Source organism: Lynx rufus, unplaced genomic scaffold (genome assembly GCF_022079265.1).
Source record: "Lynx rufus isolate CCGP_SWC_20201006 ecotype Redwood Valley unplaced genomic scaffold, mLynRuf1.p SCAF_4, whole genome shotgun sequence".
Classification (NCBI taxonomy): Eukaryota; Metazoa; Chordata; class Mammalia; order Carnivora; family Felidae; genus Lynx; species Lynx rufus.
In genome coordinates, this window is record NW_025814856.1 from 76,015,548 (window position 1) to 76,034,389 (window position 18,842).

General features: G+C 43.3%; 1 protein-coding gene across 1 annotated transcript in view; it reads left to right on the forward strand.

Annotated features, from left to right (window-relative positions):
- Positions 1 to 18,842, forward strand: part of AMPH (amphiphysin) — a 251,669-nt gene that overhangs the window by 90,283 nt on the left and 142,544 nt on the right. Inside the window, exon 2 of the mRNA XM_047097205.1 lies at positions 18,271 to 18,351. Within this exon, the coding sequence (XP_046953161.1) occupies positions 18,271 to 18,351 (81 nt within the window). The remainder of the gene's footprint in view (positions 1 to 18,270; positions 18,352 to 18,842) is intronic.

Sequence of the window (18,842 nt, forward strand, 5' to 3'; positions counted from 1 at the left end):
CTCACGACCTGATGTCCAGTACAGACATTTCTTTCTACTTCTCTTGTTTCCTAAGTTGGTAGCTTCACATTCCAGAAGCAGCCTTACCGGGGCTGTGCAAGTGTGTGTCTGTCTCCTCTCTCCTCTTCTCTTCCCTCACCATCCCTGTAGCTCTTCCCCCAGAGTCCTGGATTCATTGGGAGGAGGGGGAATTGGAGTTTTTGAGGTCCTGGGCATGCCTTGAAGAGAATCAGGTCCATCACATTCTTTGGAGAGACACATCTACAAAATGAAACTTCCTCTTGCCAGCCGCTTTCCGTAGCATGATTTAAGTATACCGTATGCTGACCAAGTCTGTTATGAAACTCCCAATGAAAGGAGAGGAGGGAGAAGAAAAAGGAAAGGAAAGAAGCAACGAAAGAGAGAGAAAAAGTCCCATTTGCCACAGCTATGTTCAAAGGAGGCAGTGACTATTGTCACTATTTGTAGCTGATCCTCACAAAGCTAGACATGGTGTCCGGTTCACAGCCCGGTGCTGAGTGGGCATTTGGTTCTGACTGCTCGTTAAGTTCCGGAGGGAGAAACAAAGATCAGTTCAGTGTTAACGGTGCTGTGGCCTGCAAACCGCTGAGTTAAAGCCTCATTCTCATTTTATGTAGAAAACCATCATAGGCCATTTGACATAGAAATAGATTTGCTCTTGTTCACGGCTGTGATTGTCTGATGTTAAAATCCCTGCTTGCAGTCCCCAATTGCTTGAAACTGTGGTTCTGAAATCCCAAACCAGATGCAGCTCATCTGGTTTCAGCTATTGTTTCGGCATGAAAGGGCAGGTGCATCCATCAAGGGTTTTGAGCAAGCCAGCGATTAGATGTCCTTTTGGGGGATGGCCAGGAAAAACATCATGGATATTCCTGTTTCATTTATATGAAGTTGTCGAATGTAACTGAGCCAGAAACGCAAGTTTAATTCACGTATTGTTGACAGAAATGTGACTAATCTGGATGATTGTGCTTCCTATGGAGTGGTTAGCAAAATCATCTTATTATAAAAATTTAGTTGCGACAACTTCACGAAAGCGCAAATTAAACGGAAACAATGGAAAGCGGAAACAACCAGAACATTTAACCTTTTGGAAATTTTTCAGTCAACTCCTTTAAGAGAATGGGGGATCTCTCTCTCTCTTTCTCAAAAATAAATAAACATTAAAAAAAGAGAGAGAGAGAGAGAATGGGGGAAAAGCTAAACAGATATCATGCGTTCATTTCAATAACCGGCAGTCAGGATTGTATCCTGTGACCACGATGGCTTCAGCCTGATGATCTTGATTTCTTTTTCTGCATCTATGACAAGTGCCCAGATTGGTTCTGTCATTTACTTGTAGGATTTGACACTGGGTTTGTAATTTTTAGAGCAGGCCTCCCTGAATGTGCAGAGGGATTGCCTGGGTGGGTTGTTAAATTGCAGATTCCAATTCAGTGGGTCTGGGATAGGCCCAGGACTCTGCAATTGCCAGCAGACTTCCAGGTGAGGTTGGTGTTGCTGGTGTGAAGAGAAAACTTCTCTTTGAGAAAAGAAAACGTAAGGAAGACGAAAGGACTCCATCAAATAAGGAATCCGTTAATACTGCTTAATACGTTCATCAAGATGACTAATTCTTGGAAGCGATGCAGTAAGATTTGAAAGTGTTCAGAGGTTCCTTCCTTCAGGTAATCTGCATATCATATTGACCACACTTACAGGATTCTTTCCATTTTCTGACTAATCAAATACCGGTGTTATATTTTACGGCTTTAACAGGTACATAGGATCAGAAGGAAAAGAACCAACATTTAGAAAGCAAACTCATATCAATCTTTTAAAACAGAAGGCAGAGAAATCCTTCTATGGTATTGCATATAACAATAACAAAGTATGGAACCAGTGAATCCAGTCACTCTTAAGGAATTACCTCAGGAGTGTAGTCTGTAGAGAGTGGTTTTATCCTAGAAACATGGCCAACTATGTTTCCATAAACCCAGTCTCACCCTTTTTTTTCTATGTTAGTTTCTATATTGTAGCTTCTGTGCTTTACACTGGGGACCTTCCATGGGATTTGATTTCTTGATGGGTGTGGAATAAAGCTTACAGGAAGCTACTTGTATGCAGGCATTGTTTTTGGTTACCATGGTCAAGATTTACTAGGTGCTTTTGAAGGAAACTGCCATTTTGAAGGAAACTGCCATTAACATAGGACAGAAGTCAGTTACCCAGTTTTAGTTTTTTATTATGAAAGTTTGACTCATTGTCTCTAAAGAGCTTTGGGGTGAGATGTAGCATTGATTTTTTGTTTTTTGTTTTTTGTTTTTAATTTTTGTTTTCTCAAAATTGTTTGGGCTATTCTGTGTCTGGCTATTGTTTGTCTATTGTGTACATTTCCAGATCAGTTTGAGAATTCGTTTTGTTAGTTTCCTCAAAAAAAAAAGCCTGCTAGAATTTGGTTGTGATTATGTTGAATTCTCAGTGGAGGAAGAATTGACATCTTAATAGCATTGATGAGACAATGTTGTGACAACTCCTAGATATAAAGTCCTACAACCCTTTAAAAAGGAAAACCAACTTCTGCCTTTTGAGATGCCTTCAACTGAAGGCTGAAAACGTCCTACTAGACACTTTTTAATGATAATTATCCTTTGGCAACTATAGGGCTTATGTTCCTGAAAAGTGTTGTCGTTGGCAAAACCCCATTGTTGTGGGCTTAGTATACTTAGACTTGCTTATTGTGCACATTGTTTCTGGTACTGGTTTGTTTTTAGATCATTCCTACAGAGTGACACACAACGCTACTTTTTTTAGAAGACCGTTAGATTGTTTTAATTCATTATTTCTCCCAGTTGAGAGGTTACAAGGTAGTGGGAGATTTTAAGCTAGAAATTTTGAGACCCAGTTCTATTCCAGGATGCCCTGTGGGGAGGATGAAGAGAAACTGGTAAGGGATGAGGGAATGGAAGAGGCCCCTGGGGCCAGCCACAGTGGAGAATGCTGGTGACCTTTTACTTCCTGGCCTGACGAGGAAGAGGAGGGAGGGAGCCACTTTGAAGGCTCAGAGAGGGGAGATGGAATTGTTGGACAGACCACCAAGAGAGAGGGTTGAGACTACTGCAAAATGGGTGGTAGAGTGAGAGACAGAGAGTCAGGGAACTGGTGCCCTCTCCCACCCTTCCATCTCCTGCCAGCGCTTCCCATTGGTTGACACCAGACAGAAGTCAGAGGGCCAGGGCAGGATGGAACCCCTGGGGATCCAGTTCCCGGAGCACTGGGCAGGGTGACAAGGGCAGAGTGTGGATCTGGAGGGGTACATGCAGAGTATGGGTCAGGGAAGTGTCTGCAAGTACAGTAGTCCCCCCTTAACCCCAGGGCATGCCTAAAACTGCGGATAATACCAAGAAGCCCTGTATAGACTCTTTTTCTTTATGCATACATACGTTTGATAGAGTTTAACTTATAAATTAGTTACAGTAAGAGAGCAACAACACTAACATGATAAAATAGAACAATTTTAATAATACGCTGCAATAAAAGTTATATGAATGTGGTCTTTCTTTTGCAAAATATTACGGAGTATTCACCCTTCTAATTGTGATGGTGTGGATGATAAAATGCCTGCGGGATGAGATGAAGGAAGAGGAATGACATAGGCGTGGTGACATAGCATATGAGTGACCTTCTGACAGTATGTCAGAAGAAGATCATCTGCTTCTAGCCTGTGGTTGGCCACAGGAAATAGAAACTGCAGAAAGTGAAACTGTGGGTATAGGGGTGCGGGGACTACTGTATTTACAGATGGTGTGAACAGCTAGTGAAAAGCTACTGCAGAAGCCTCTTTTCACGAGTGCAAGTATTGTGTGACTATCACTCAGGGTCTCCAGAAGACTATTGTGTTCTTCCCACCCATTCTATCATGTAATAATTCTCACTCCATCAGACTGTGTTTCTAAAAACATCCCCCTAAAGTATTCCTAAATGTCAGGTAAGGGTCTGGTGATATAACCCAAAGCAGCCTACTGTGTTAGCACAGTGTTGATTTGCTTTTAAAAGCTCATACAGTTTGCACACCATGTTATAAAATATCCATGTTAACCATAGGAACAGGGTGATTCTAGCTCAAGAAACTCCAAATTAAATCTGAAGAGCAGGCATTCTATAAAACTGTGCTTTCTCTTCCTTAGTAAATTTCCTTCATGCTTATCAGACTTTAAAAATGGCTACAGAAAACTGAAAATCATTGCATAAAATCAAACTATAGAAACGTGTACAAAAATTATTAGGACTGCATGATTTACTTTTTTCTTTGCTTATTATCTCTTTGCTTGTGGTGATTGCATGTTCTGTATTGAGAAGTATTTTCAACTCTGAGTGGCTGGGAGCAAGAGGCCATGCTCTGATACAGGCAGCCCGTAGGCAGCTACAAGGAACAGCCTCTTTCTCATTCAAGTATCCCCAGTACTTTATGTTGCCCCGCTGTTCCAGTCCTCTTTAAAGAAAGGTTATGAGGGCACTGAGAATTCCTTCTTGAGCACAAATCCTTAGAAAACAAGGAACAAACTGAACTGAAAACACTGTGTCTACCTCTATGTCAGGACTCATTTCCAGAGAAAGTACCATTTGGTTTTCAGTCTATTAGCGATTGCCTTTTTTTTTTAAACTTCCATTCAAACCTGCAATTTGTACAAAATTTGGGTTTTTAAAATCATATTATTCTTACTTTTGGATCAATAAACATTAAAGTTAGAAACCACTGTGAAATTGCCTTTTGGCCACACATCCTGTTGGATGCATCTAAAATCCTTGGTGATGGTGAGCCTGGCATTTGGGGTATACTGCACAGCTTGGGGACCATTTAAAAACCTGTGGTATTTTGGTGGTACTGCTGTCTGAGATTATGCATACCATGCTTTGAGATGTTTCCTAAATACCCTGTAGCCTTTCTCTTTTTCTTTATTCGCAATGTGTTTGCAAGCCAGGGAGAGGCAAGTTACCAAAGGGCACCATTTAATAAAAAAGGAGGCAAGCTTGCTTAACATGCCGATTGGCCTTCCTCATATCACTCAGTGATCCCAGGCAGGACTGCAATGGGGACCTCATGGTGAGGATTGTGGTCATACTATTCTTTCCAATAGAACGTGCTACACTTTTTTTATTTTATTAAAAAAATTTTTTTAATGTTTATATATTTTCAAGAGAGAGAGACACAGAGCACAAGTGGGTGAAAGGCAGAGAGAGGGAGATATAGAATCTGAAATAGGCTCCCAGCTCTGAGCTGTCAAGCACAGAGCCTGACATGGGGCTCAAACTCACGAACTGTGAGATTGTGACCTGAGCTGAAGTTGGACGCTTAACAACTGAGCCACCCAGGCGCCCCAAACATGCTGCACTTTTAAATAAATTTTGGTCTTAAAAATATAAAACCAAAATGGGGAAAAGTGAGCTACTCTTGATAGTAGCCCAAATTCCACCCTCATTCCCCAGGCAAAGATTTTCCTGATTCAGGATTTGCAGTAGCACATCGGATGGTGGCATTTGGTCTTCTGATATGAACGAGAGTCACACGGAAGAATTCTATTTCCTGCCGCTCTAAAACTCTCCTCAGATGCTTCAGTAATATGGAGGAGTTGCTAATGAAGACAGTTTCTAGGAACCTAGACAGCTACTCTAGGCTACTCTTGGTTGCCTTGGCAATGTTGCTGACACATATGTGTTTCTTGGAGTTAGATAATTGCCCAAGAAGTGTTTACTGAGCTTCAGAAAAATAACGGCTAGCAAACCATGCTGTCAATAAAGATGGTTCCATAGTCTTCACAGTGTGTCATTAACCATAAAAGATCCCTCTGTATCCTAGAGGGCCAAAGATGTGACATTGGCAATACACTTTCCTCAGATTCTCATCTATTAGATGAGCAAGTTAGATTGCGTGAAATCTATGCTTCCTGTCTGCTGTTTTACACTGTGGTTTAGGGTGAAGATGTTAAATCAAAGAAGAAAAAGAATTAACCCTTACTAAAAAGCACCTTTTGGAGTCAGGCATCAATTAGGCTCTTTTGCTTGTGTTCTTATTTAATCTCCCCAGAATTGGCATGCTCCCTGTTCTAAAGATGGGGAAACTATGGCTTAATGAAGTTAAAAGGTTTGCAGAGGTCATCCAGGTCTCATTGGTGATCAAGTGGGGTCCTGTTTCATTTGACTTTTGTCCTTATTGTTTTTCTGCTGTGCCCGTGCTGTTTCTCATAATTCAGAGCAGTGGTTCTTCATCTGATGGAAGCCATGAACCCTCTGAATAAAAGACACATTCATATTGTATTAGGCATGTAATTTCAGGTCATCATGGACACCTTGGAATCTATCTGTGGACCGGATAAAGAGCCCCCTTGCCTAGAGGGAGGCCATGGTCATCTGTATTCTCAAGGGAGACCAACAGCCTTTCTACATGTTACTCACTCTTCAGGTCTCAACTGGAGAGACTCTGTGTAGTTGTGATTGTTCCTGTATGTGTATCTTCATCAAAGAAAGGGAAAGTTGCCTCCAGGGAGTAGCGATGGAGTCGTAGGATCTCAAGATAGATGTGTGCCTCAGAAGTCATCCGCAAGCCCCTACCATCAGGTACTTCAAGATTGTTCAGTGTTGTGTGTTAGGAGGTCAATAATTGTAATAGCTAACCTTCTTAAGCTCTTATTTCTGGACATTGAAATAAAAGTTTTACGTGTATGTGGGGCACCTGGGTGGCTCAGTCAGTTGAGCACCCTGACTCTTGATTCTGGCCATGATCTCAGGGTTGTGGGATCCAGCCCTGCATCAGGCTCCATGCCGAGTGTGGAGCCTGCTTGTGATTCTCTCTCCCTAGCTCTCTCTCTCCCTCCCCTCTCCCTCACTTGCACACGCTTTCTCTCTCTCTCTAAAAAAAAAAGTTTTTTTTTTTTTACATGTATTACCATTTAATTTTCACACCATACACCGAGTTAGGTACGAGTATTCTCCTTAGTTTACAGATGACCATACTACTATAGAAAGATGAAGAGCCTTGCCCAGGGCAGATTCCAAAGGGCAGGGTGGGATGCCAGCTTCTATCCCTCTATCCTTCAAACCCAGCACCCTCTTTGTCACTTTGATATGCTGCCTCCTGTCACTTTGTTCCTACCCACAGGGAACATTTTAGCCCTCTTTTCCCTTAGGACTTCTCCCAAACCAGAGAATTCACATGCTAATGGAGCTTACACCTGAGCAAATCAATCACGAATTCCCGAATTCCTTCCTCTATTAAATTTGATTATTTTCTCTCTGGAGCAGGCAGGTAGGAAGACAGAGAACCTTCTTACAAATGACCAAGGGATTTTTCATTCACATGTAATTCCTTATCTGTTTTTGTAGTGAAGATCAGAGAAATCCATATGATGCAGAGACCAGAAACTGTTCCCTAAATTGTGCTCCAGTAAATAGTAACCTTATAAGAAGTTAACAAATCCACATGGGAAACACAGGGTTAAATAATGTTACACAGTATTGTTTTATTGCAGGACTTCTTAAAACCTTTAATATGCTTATGACGGAAGATCATGGGTGTGCGTGGGTAGCTCAGTCAGTTAAGCATCTGACTCTTGATGTTGGCTCAGTTCGTGATCTCATGGTTGTGGGATCGAGCCCCATGTCGGGCTCTGTGCTGAGCATGGAGCCTGCTTGAGAGTCTCTCTCTCTCTCTCTCTCTCTCTCTCTCTCTCTCTCTCTGTCTCTCTCTCTCCCTGTCACTTTCTCTCTGTCCTTACCCTGCTTGTGCATATTCTCTTTCTCTCTCTCTGTCACTCAGAATAAATAAACATTTTTTAAAAAAGGAAATTGTGTAAGTTTTAGGAATTACATTGGAAGGGTGCAGTTGACTAAGGTCCAATGTATTTTCCATTCATTCAGCATTCTTTATTGCCTGTATATGTGGGTTCTGTGAATTCTTCCTGGAACTGGAACATCTTACCAATTCTCTCATTAAATACTGAGTTAAAAAATAATCTTTGCCCATGTTCATTTGTATTTTTTAGGGTGCATTGTGATTTCCTCTTTTTTAACTTTTAACAATATTCTTTGATACTCTACCGAGAGATATATAGTATTTTGTTATCTTTCAAGTAGACTTGGCCCTGGATTTTTATTTTTTTACTTTTTAATTTTTTTTGTGTAGAGATTTCTGAGATTATGTCCCATGGAACACTCTTTGGGAAACACTGTTTTATAAGAACACGGTAAATCAAAAGAGTAGCTGAAAACCAAATCCCAGCTTTATACAGACTTACAATACATAAACTTAGAACATCCCTGCAGAGTAGAAAGGAAGCAGACATTCTTATTCTGACTTTGGTCCTCATCCCCATGGGGTACAAAGCAGAGAAGCAATTATCCCAAAGTCCCACAGAGACAAGGCTCTCAGTCCCATCCATTTCCAACGATTATAGTCCAGAGCCTCAACACACTGCCTTAGTGAGTGTTTTCTGTTTTTCTTTTTCCAGCTATAGCCTAATCTGCCCATCTCAACCTTTCAATTCACCTCCTGAAATCCTGGAGAAAGATTGTTGATAAGGTAGAAAAAGCTTCCAAAAATCTTTCCTATGATTTCTAATTAGTTCGCAATACACTTGGGTATGTAGACTGTGGGGCCAGAATGAGAGGGAAGTTGGCAGCATTTGGTGAAAATATGTTTTGTGAAGCCAAGATTACGGGCTCCAAGGAGCTCATGAAGGCAATTGGTGGCCCTGCAGTGCTGTAGGGCCAGAGCAGGTGTAAGAGAGGACCTGGATCCTTCTTTCCCTGGGAGCTTGTCACTTGTCCTAATGGAATGATCTTGTCTTGACATCTGTGGAATCTGGTAAGGTTGTGTTGTCAGTGTTTCTGTCCCACTTCCTGCTCTGGTGACTCACTCTTTGTGTCCTGATTTTACAAGGAGGTAATGTTCCCCCAGGCCTTTTGCGAGTCAGAGGCAAATTGGATGGTTTCTGTCTAAGTGAGGGTAGAATGGGAGAACACGTTGTGTAGAAACTGTGACCGTCACTCAGCGTTTATGGATAAATATAATAACCTATTTTGGATGGAGATGGTGTCAGATGGCTTTCATTTAATAAAAGTGTGGATCTTCTTGGGGTGCCTGGGTAGGTCACTCTGTTAAATGTCTGACTCTTGATTTCATTCGAGGTCACGATCTCACGGTGTGTGAGTTCAAGCCCCACGTCGGACTCTGTGCTGACCGTGCAGAGCCTGCTTGGGATTCTCTCTCTCTCTCTCTCTCTCCCTCTTTCTCTGCCCCTTGCCTGCTCACGTGCACGTGTGTGCTCTAAGTAAACAAACAAACAAACAAACTGAAAAAAAAAAGTATGGATTTTCTCACCACTAGGTGAGATGCTGACTCTGGCATCACGCTGTCTGCTTTGAGTCCTGGGCCCATTACATACGAACTCTATCACTGCGGTCAGTTACTCCAATTTTCAGTGTTCTCATTGGCAAAATGGAGATAATCGTTGTAACCTGACTCACAAGGTTGTTGGTAAAATTAAACTCATTTTTAGATCGAATGCGTATAGAACGAGGGTTGATGTATTTTACATTTACATAGATGAATCCATAAATAAATCAGGGATTATGGAATTATTCGTGTAGGACATTTTCACAAGAGGAGGGAGAGCAAGAACATGTCCTTTCCTCTCTGTATTCCTTTTTCTCTGTGTCCTGCCCATTGGCCCCAACAGCCCCCTCTTGATTTAGGAATTTACAGTCCCAGTTGAAATCCCTGGTAGGGTTTTGTGAACTTTTTGTTCTACCTAAGTCAACATCTTTCATGATTTTACTGCGGGTCAGTGTTTTTGCATTGCTGACTCATCTTTTGCTGGTATGGTGGGTAGCTGAGGTCACAAAGACTGAAGACTGCGTAGAAAGGAACCAGGAACAGAACTGCGTCCTGGTGAATTGCCTGGGTGCAGAGCTTCCATAACTACACGCATTTGCAGGGGCTCTTCTACAGGTGGATTGCCAACATTTTAGCAGACAAGTATTCTTTCGAACATCTGGCCAGTGGTAAATGGAGGAATATCTCCCCCTAGCTGAGGGGCATGAGGATTCATTTAAATAGTAGAACGAGGTTAGAGGGTCATTGTATTATTCTGTGCAATATTGGTATGTCCCTGAAGGGGGCCGAGGAAGGAAGACCCAGTCTCTCTCAGAGTGTCAGGATGATTTGAAGGCTTTAATAAACTTCTTTGTCACTGAATTTTGGTATAAATGTTGTATTCTGGGTCGGGTACTGGAGGTATCAGGTTTCCTGGAAGGGTAGCTCTGAGACAAGGTTGGCCAACCCAGGCACCTAGAAGAGAGCAGGATGTCGAATGCCAGGACGAATGTCCATTCGTCTTCCCTTGATCAGTATTCCTTAAGCTGTTTTTTTTTCCCCTACCAATAATTATTGTTTTTAAGTTGGAGCACTAAGATGTCCTCGACTTTAGAGATGGGGAAGGATGGAAGAAAGCAGACTTCGGGAGCCTGGTACCTGACCAGGTTGGTTGATACATGAGTGAAAACAGCTTCGGCTGGTCCTCCCTGCACCTGCATTCTGAGGTCCCTTCTCACTTACCTCTGTTTCCCTTCCAGGCCCCTGAACTTTCTTTCCTCCATTGTGTTCTAATTCTCACTTGGCTCTGTCACACCTAGGATAAACCTGCTTGTGTCTGAGATTTATACTTTATCTCTACTACGTGTCATTCTCAAAATTTTTAAGTCTGAAGGTCACCCAAATGGACAGGAGGCTGTGAACATTCCCTCTCTCACCTATTTTTGCTTATCTCCTCAAAAGTGTTTCCCAGAATGAGAGGAAGGCTCATGCCAGCCTCTGAGAGACTTTGATGCCATAATGGCTAATGTATTAAAATCTGCCAGAGCAAGGAGTGGATGTTGTAATGACGCAGACATAAATCTATAAAAGACCAGATAGAGGGCAAAATACAGGACCTTGACAGGAACACTCCAAAGGATGATTCATCTTGTTCCTCTCAAGTTAGAGCACATTAAAGCTACTGCTTTAAGTCTTTGGACATACCTAGCAAGAAGTCAAAGATCTAGTACCCTGAAGTTTGGCCAACAGTGCAGTGTCTGCTCATAGGATACCAGCACAAGCGAATACCCTGCATTGTCATGTACCTGATGGCCTCCTTCCAGTCCTTGGAAGTCCTTATGGAACTTGGCACAGGGCCAGAGTGAGCACTTGGTAAATGCTTTCTGAATGTGCACCTGGACATGTGAGTATCTGGACAGACGAGTGAATGAATCCTCTGTACATGGGCAGGGGCGAAAGACCCAACTCTCCATGTCTTATCCAGACGAGAAGAGACCATGGTCATCCCATGTAGTTGCCTCCTGGATTCAGTGGATAGTGTATACGTGATTTTATGTGCTCTTCTTTTTTATAAATACAGAGAGTGTGGAGAGAGCGGTGCCTCCTTGTTCAGAGAAGGCTAAATTAGGCGGTTCTCTCCTTGACTGCCTAAATCAGAGAGTTCTGAATTTCTAGAGACATTACTTGGGCGCTTCAGGAGCAATTGCTCTAGAGAATTGCTCTTAAAAAGAATTTAAGGGGCGCCTGGGAGGCTCAGTTGGTTAAGCGTCCAACTTTGTTCAGCTCAGGTCATGATCTCATGGTTTGTGAGTTCGAGCCCCACATTGGGCTCTGCGCTAACAGTGCAGAGCCTGCTTGGGATTCTCTCTCTTTCCCTCTCTCTCTGCCCCTCCCCTGCTCTCTCTTTCAAAGTAAATAAACCTAAATAAAATAAAATAAAATAAAACAATGTGAGATTCATGTCTTTGGAGCAGCCCAGGTAAACCATTGCTATCTGCTTTAGGAGACACTGAAATCGGGTTTATTTGTGGAAATACTCCAAGCTACCATATTCCCGCTTTTCCTTCCTGTTTAATTTTTAATTTGCCCATGTCATGGTGTCTTTTCATGGTCACATCAGAACTTCTGAACTCAGGCCTGAGAGGGGAGGGTGACACAGCCAGCCATAGAGGGATGCTTCAGAATCTCATCGAAAGGAAAGGCAGTTTGAAAATGCTTATTCAACTTAGGATGTTATTTTGCATTCGAAAAACAGCAGTGACAAAATAACAAAATCCTGTTGTTTCAAAACAGTAAGGTGTCAGTGCAGATGAAATAAGCTGTGAGGTGAAAGACCGAAGTCCTGAAGCAAAACGCATGAGGCACAACATTGTCTGCCATTTGCCTGTGCGTGGAAGGTGGCTCATGTCATCAGAACCTGAGTATCAGATCCGTGAATGTATAGTAATCGCCCTGTAACGTGAACGTCAATGGTGCCAAACTGGTCAGGTTAATGGATATTTTCAGTTACTGGGAGAAAAATCACAAGACTCTTCACGTGTGTTTTCCAGCTGAGCCATCGCTTCCGTCCACAGGTCCTGTTGCGTGTTTCTGGTTCTGACTTTTCCTAATCCCACATCAAAACCATCCCCCTCCCTGAAGCCTTCGCCACAGCCTAGGTCCCTGGTTCTCAGCGGCAGAAACCTGAGGTCATCTGTGCGTCTTCTCTGTCCCCACCCTGTCCATCTTGTAAGCCAACAAGTGTAGTGTGGATTGCGCTTTTTTAAAAAAATATATTTATTTATTTTTGAGAGACAGAGAGCACGAGTGGGGAGGGGGAGAGAGAGAGAGAGAGAGAGAGAGAGAGAGAGAGAGGGAGAGGGACACACACACAGAATCCGAAGCAGACTCCAGGCGCTGAGCTGTCAGCACAGAGCCCGACGCGGAGCTCGAACCCGTGAACTGCAAGATCATGACCTGACCCAAAGTCGGACGCTTAACTGACTGAGCCACCCAGGTGCCCCGGATTGTGCTTTTTAAGTGTCTTCCCAGTGTGTTTTCTCACTCAGGCTCAGTGGCATTGCCTGGACCGTGTAGTCTCTTAACTGGTCCCACTTTTACAAAGAGTCTTGCTCTCTTCTAATCTGTCCTTACCATTGTCTCCAGGCTGCACAAATCCATGCAGGTGGCTCCCTCCAAGGAAAAGCATCATTGGCTCGCCACGGTCTGCAGGAGAAAATGAAACTCTTGAGTCTTGCAGACTAATAAACCTCTCTGTCATCTGTCATCCACCTCCCACGCTAGCTTCGTCTACCCTGGTTCCCCTCACCTCGCGCGTCAGCATACCACACTCACGGTCCCTAGAACTGGCTCGCCTTTCTGCAGCCCCCTGCATGGTTGGGCACACAGTCTTCAGTAAGTCTGTCTTCTCTTCAGTTGGAGATAGGAGTATATGGACTTCCTTCTCTGCCTACTCTTGACTGTGATTTATGTTCTTTCATAGGGAAAATGTCAAACTTGATACAGTTCATTATAGATTCGAGAATTAGGTGATATCTGAAATTAGAATCTGAATTTGAATGAGAAGATACTTATTTCAGGGGCGCCTGGGTGGCTCGGTCGGTTAAGCTTCCACTCTTGGTTTTGGCTCACGTTCCGACCTCATGGTTCATGGGTTCGAGCCCTGCGTTGGGCTCCGCACTGATGGTGTGGAGCCTCCTTGGGATTCTCTCTCTTCCCCTCTCTCTGCCCCTCTCTGGAGATTTCTCTCTCTCAAAATAAATAAACTTAATATATATTATTTTGTCCCCCTGTTTGATGAGTAAATCTCTTCTCTGGCACCTCTATCTATTGGTTAAGCTCAGATTGCTATTAGGACAGTGAGCTCATTACGTCTCCCAAAAAACTATTTCATTTCCAGAAAACCATGAAAAATGTGTTAGTACAAAAAATTTTTTTTTTTTTTTAAATTTTTTTTTTCAACGTTTATTTATTTTTGCGACAGAGAGAGACAGAGCATGAACGGGGGAGGGGCAGAGAGAGAGGGAGACACAGAATCGGAAACAGGCTCCAGGCTCTGAGCCATCAGCCCGGAGCCCGACGCGGGGCTTGAACTCACGGACCGCGAGATGGTGACCTGGCTGAAGTCGGACGCTTAACCGACTGCGCCACCCAGGCGCCCCCAAAAAAATTTTTTTTATATATACATTGCTTTTACCTACCAATGCTAGTTCTCGAACTTGGTTTCGGATGGAACAAGTCTGGTCTTTATTGTGATGATCCTTCAGATATTTGAAGACAATTACACTCTCTTCCTTCTGGTCTCCTTTTCTCCCTGTTAATACCCCCAATTATATCACATATTCCTCTTACCTAAGGGTGTCAGTTCTCTCTACCTTTCTGGGGACTCTAGCTGGCTCCAGGATGACTGTGAATTTATGTGTTGCCCTTGTCCAGCCCAGAGGAACTTTTGGGCCTGCTCTGTCAGTTGCTCTCATGCCTACTGGTGCAGCCTGAGAGCCCTTTGTCGACACATACGGACTGTCTGCTGAGGTCATCCCTTCTTTCTCCTGAATGGCACCCATCATGTGTTTCTAGCATCCATTCTGTTGCTTGTTGGTTGAAAGTCGAAAACATACACTCAGTCCTTGTATAATTGTATTTCTGACCGAAAGTTTTATCCCGGTTGAGTTTCTTCTCGTTAGAGAAGGTCTTTTTGTGAATCCTGACTCTCCTCATGTGAGATGTCCAATATGTGAGATCTCTTCCCCATGTATTTGTGACCCTAAGTTTATGCTGTTGATGAAATTAAAATAGGATGAGGGGTGCCTGGGTGGCTCTGTCTGTTAAGTGTCCAACTTTGGCTCAGGTCATCATCTCATGGTTTGTGGGTTCGAGTCCTGCATCGGGCTCTGTTCTGACAGCTCAGAGCCTGGAGCCTGCTTCAGATTCTGTGTCTCCCTCTCTCTCTGTCCCTCCCCCTCTCACTCTCTGTGTCTGCAGACTAAGAAATAAACATTAAAAACATTTTTTTTTATTTAAAATAGGATAAGCTGGCTCCTGTGAGAATCAGCTGAAATAAGAGACAGAATTCCCTAACGTAGTGAATGGCTTGGAGAAGGTTCTCAGCAAAGGCCAGATCCTTTCTTGTCCCTGTCCCCATGCCTTTTCTGTCTCCACTCTGTGGCTGCTGTCATCAAGATGTGGGTGTGCTGTGACCCAGAGAGGTCTGGGTCCCTTATTACTTTCAGTAGAAGAGGGAGTGTGGGATTATAGTATCGTCCAATCATAATTCCATCTCTCTTGGCACCTAGGAACAGTTTTTGTGGTTATTTTTTCTATTTTAATTATACTCTACAATTTCTAGAAATACAGATTGCAAGGCACTATGATTTAAAATTTAAATAACACGGGGCACCTGGGTGGCTCAGTCGGTTAAGCGTCCAACTTTGGCTCAGGTCATGATCTCACGGTTTGTGAGTTCGAGCCCTGCACTGGGCTCTGTGCTGACAGCTCGGAGCCTGGAGCCTACTTCGGATTCTGTGTCTCCCTCCCTCTCTCTGTCCCTCCCCCGCTCATGCTGTGTCTCTGTTTCTCTCAAAATAAAAAAAAGAAACAAACATTTTTTAAAAAAGAAAATAAAATTTAAATAACAGACTTTCAGGAGAGGGTCTGTGAAAAATCCCTTTCACAATTATAGATATGCACCCTTGAAGCTGTGTCTTTCGTAGGGTACAGTGGCCTTCAGGAATCTCAGGTGAGAACGTGAGAATGAGAGTTAGGATATGTAAGTCCCGTTTGCTTCCCATAAGAAGGAAGAGGCTCTCTGTGAGTGGGGATAGGTGTGCCAGACCTCAAAAAGGGGATTTCCGGGAGAGTCTCCAGTAGGCCACTTAACTATGTGTTCCTGTTTCCTCAGCTGTCATGTGTGTAAAATAAGATATAGCTAGGGGTGTTGTGAGAACGAAAGACGTGACAGGTAAATCACTTTCTCTGGTTTCAGGCACGTAGCGGAGACTCGATGAACATCAGTCTCTTTTCTCCCGCTGCTGAGACCACAGTGCCTTTGCACTGCACGGACAGTGGGCGGGGGGCCGAGGTTGCCTGCTCAGAAGACTGACAGCTTTTCGTGGCTTTTGTGAACTGCTGACGTTACATGAGGCGTTGCTTCTTTTCAAAGGCTCAACCACTCTAGGGGAGCCAAACATTTATGAAATAGTAAATTTTAAGAATTAGGGGGAAAGATCACATAGTAAATGTTAGGTGCCTTTCCCCTGTTAGTTTTAGTGTTTATGTGTGTGCACACAGGTCATTTGGGAGACTTGACTTTAAAATGAAAAATAAATTTTTTTAAGTTTATTTATTTTTGAGAGAGAGAGCGAGTGAGAGAGTGAGCATCAGTTGGGAAGGAGCAGAGAGAGGGAGAGAGAGAATCCCAAGCAGGCTCTGTGCTGTTAGCATGGAGCCCGACGTGGGGCTCGATCTCACAGACCTGAGCTGAAATCAAGCATCGGACGCTTAAGCGACTGAACCACCCAGGCGCTCCTAAAATGAAAACTTTTTATTTTTAAAAAAAAATTTTTTTAACGTTTTTATTTATTTTTGAGACAGAGAGAGACAGAGCATGAACAGGGGAGGGTCAGCAAGAGGGAGACACAGAATCTGAAACAGGCTCCAGGCTCTGAGCTGTCAGCACAGAGCCCGACGCAGGGCTTGAACTCACAGACCGTGAGATCATGACCTGAGCCGAAGTCGGCCGCTTAACCGACTGAGCCACCCAGGCGCTCCTAAAATGAAAACTTTTTAAAAGGTAGATGGAATAAAGAAGCAAGCAAGCACTTTTTTTTTTAAATCATTTCTTTTTTTAAAAATTATTTATTCATTAAAATAATTTTTTTTAAGTTTATTTATTTAGAGGGAGAGAGTGCGTGTGTCCACATGGGGCAGAGGGAGAGAGAAACATAATCTCAAGGAGGCACCATGGTCCACGCGGAGCCCAGTGTGGCACTCAGGCTCACAAACCGTGAAATCATGACCTGAGTCAAAACCAAGAGCCAGACCCTTCACTGAGCCCCCCAGGCACCCTGCAACTTCTTCTTTCTTAAGTTATTTTGCTTTAGAATGCAGATCTGGGGGTGGATGGGAAGAGGTCTTGTAACAAGGCCCAGAATCCCTATGTCGTTGAAGTTCCTTCTTCTGCACGTGGGACCTGTGCGATTTTGCTTTGCTCTAACAGCAGTCGTCATAAAAATAATAGTGACACTCTCTTGCATTTACACAACACTTCTAAGTTGATCCCGTTCTTACAGTTTTTCAAAAGTTAAAGATAACATTGTCATGTAGATAATTTTCAACTCATTAAGGCAGTGTTCATGGAGGTTTCTTATGTTTTTGTTTTTTGGGTTTTTTTCTTTTTCTTTTTTTTTTTTTAATTCTCGAATGACTTGGTGTTTTAGATACTACACGTGGGACTACTGAGTAGGGAACCCAGGTGTGGTTCTGAGGATCCTTCTGCTCTATGCCCAGGTAACTCTCTGCTGTGTCTGTGAGAGCACCTTCTCCTGTTACCCAATCCTGTGCTCCGGGAAGACGGAACCACTCCTGCCCAGTCCCACAATATGTAATGATTTTTCCAGTGATCTCTGCAGAGGCTCCTTCCTTGGTGGGAATGCAGTCTGCCACATTCCTGTCTGCTGGCATTTCCAGCACAGTTTGAGTCAGCTCGGCAGAGCACTCCCTGGTAACCTCGACTCCTCCTGAGGGATATTGCTCACAATACTGTTAACCCTTCATGTTGCCTGTGACCCATGGTCTCTGATTTGTTACTTGTGAACCTGCCTTGTTTACATCACTGGACTCTGCGTTTCTCAAGATTAAGTACTGGGGCCTGGTTTCTTCATCTTTACATTTCTGGATCCTAGTGCTTAGCAGGGGGCTTTGCGTATTCCAGGACATCACTGAGCATTTTATGAGTTGAAGGGCATATTCATTCGAAGGCGGTGGGGGATAATTTGCCTTGTGCCTGGCTCCAGTAATTCTAATACCATCCCTCAAAAGTAGGCTAAGTGTCTAGTAGAATAACTTTGGTTCACTGTTTCATAAACATCTGCGTACCTGTTACGTATCAAGCATCGTGCCAGATTGGACAAGACAAGGCACAGCCTTTCAGTAATGTACAGCTTACTGGAGGAAACATGTATAAATCGATACATGCAATGTAGCATTTGCTCAGCCTGTGAGCAGCGGAACTGTGGTTAAAATCCCAGTCTGATCACCCAGAACCCAGCGAGCCAAGATGCTTCCAGAACAGAAATACTAGCTATGTTGAGTGACATCTCAAGAGAGCAAAACAAGAGCCTTGCCCTGCCTATTATTCGAAGACACTGTTAAATCAAACCGTTTTTGTTTCCTTTGCAAACTAGGTCCTTCAGAAGCTTGGGAAAGCTGATGAGACAAAAGATGAGCAGTTTGAAGAATATGTCCAGAACTTCAAGCGGCAAGAGGTGAGTACAGTTTTCTAGTTTTAGGAGGGAGAAATGGGTTGACTGTGTCTGTGAACTTCTTTCTTTGGGGTTGGCGTGCCATCCTGGGGGGTGGCACTGCTGATTCTGTAGGCTCTCTTGTGATGGGCGAACAAAGAGGCAGGAGGCACTACAGGAAGAAGCTTTGTGCTTCAGTCGTAATCTCAGGAGATGAAGACGTTGCTGATCTGGAGCTCTTCGATACAGATTATCGATCTAAAGGAAAGATGCTGTTTGTGGTGATTTAGAGTATTGGAATAGTATTAGAGAAACAGTAGTTCAGATATCTCCCGCACAATTATTTCAATTGTTGCATGCTTCAAGATCATGCATTCTCAAGAGGGATTATATCTCCCCCAAGAGGGTGGAAAATGGTTCTTTGTGGGTGAAAAAAATGGTGTATATCATGTAAATAGATACATAGTGTATCTGTGGTATTGAAATTTCATGGGGGTGTGTGATGAGGAAAAATA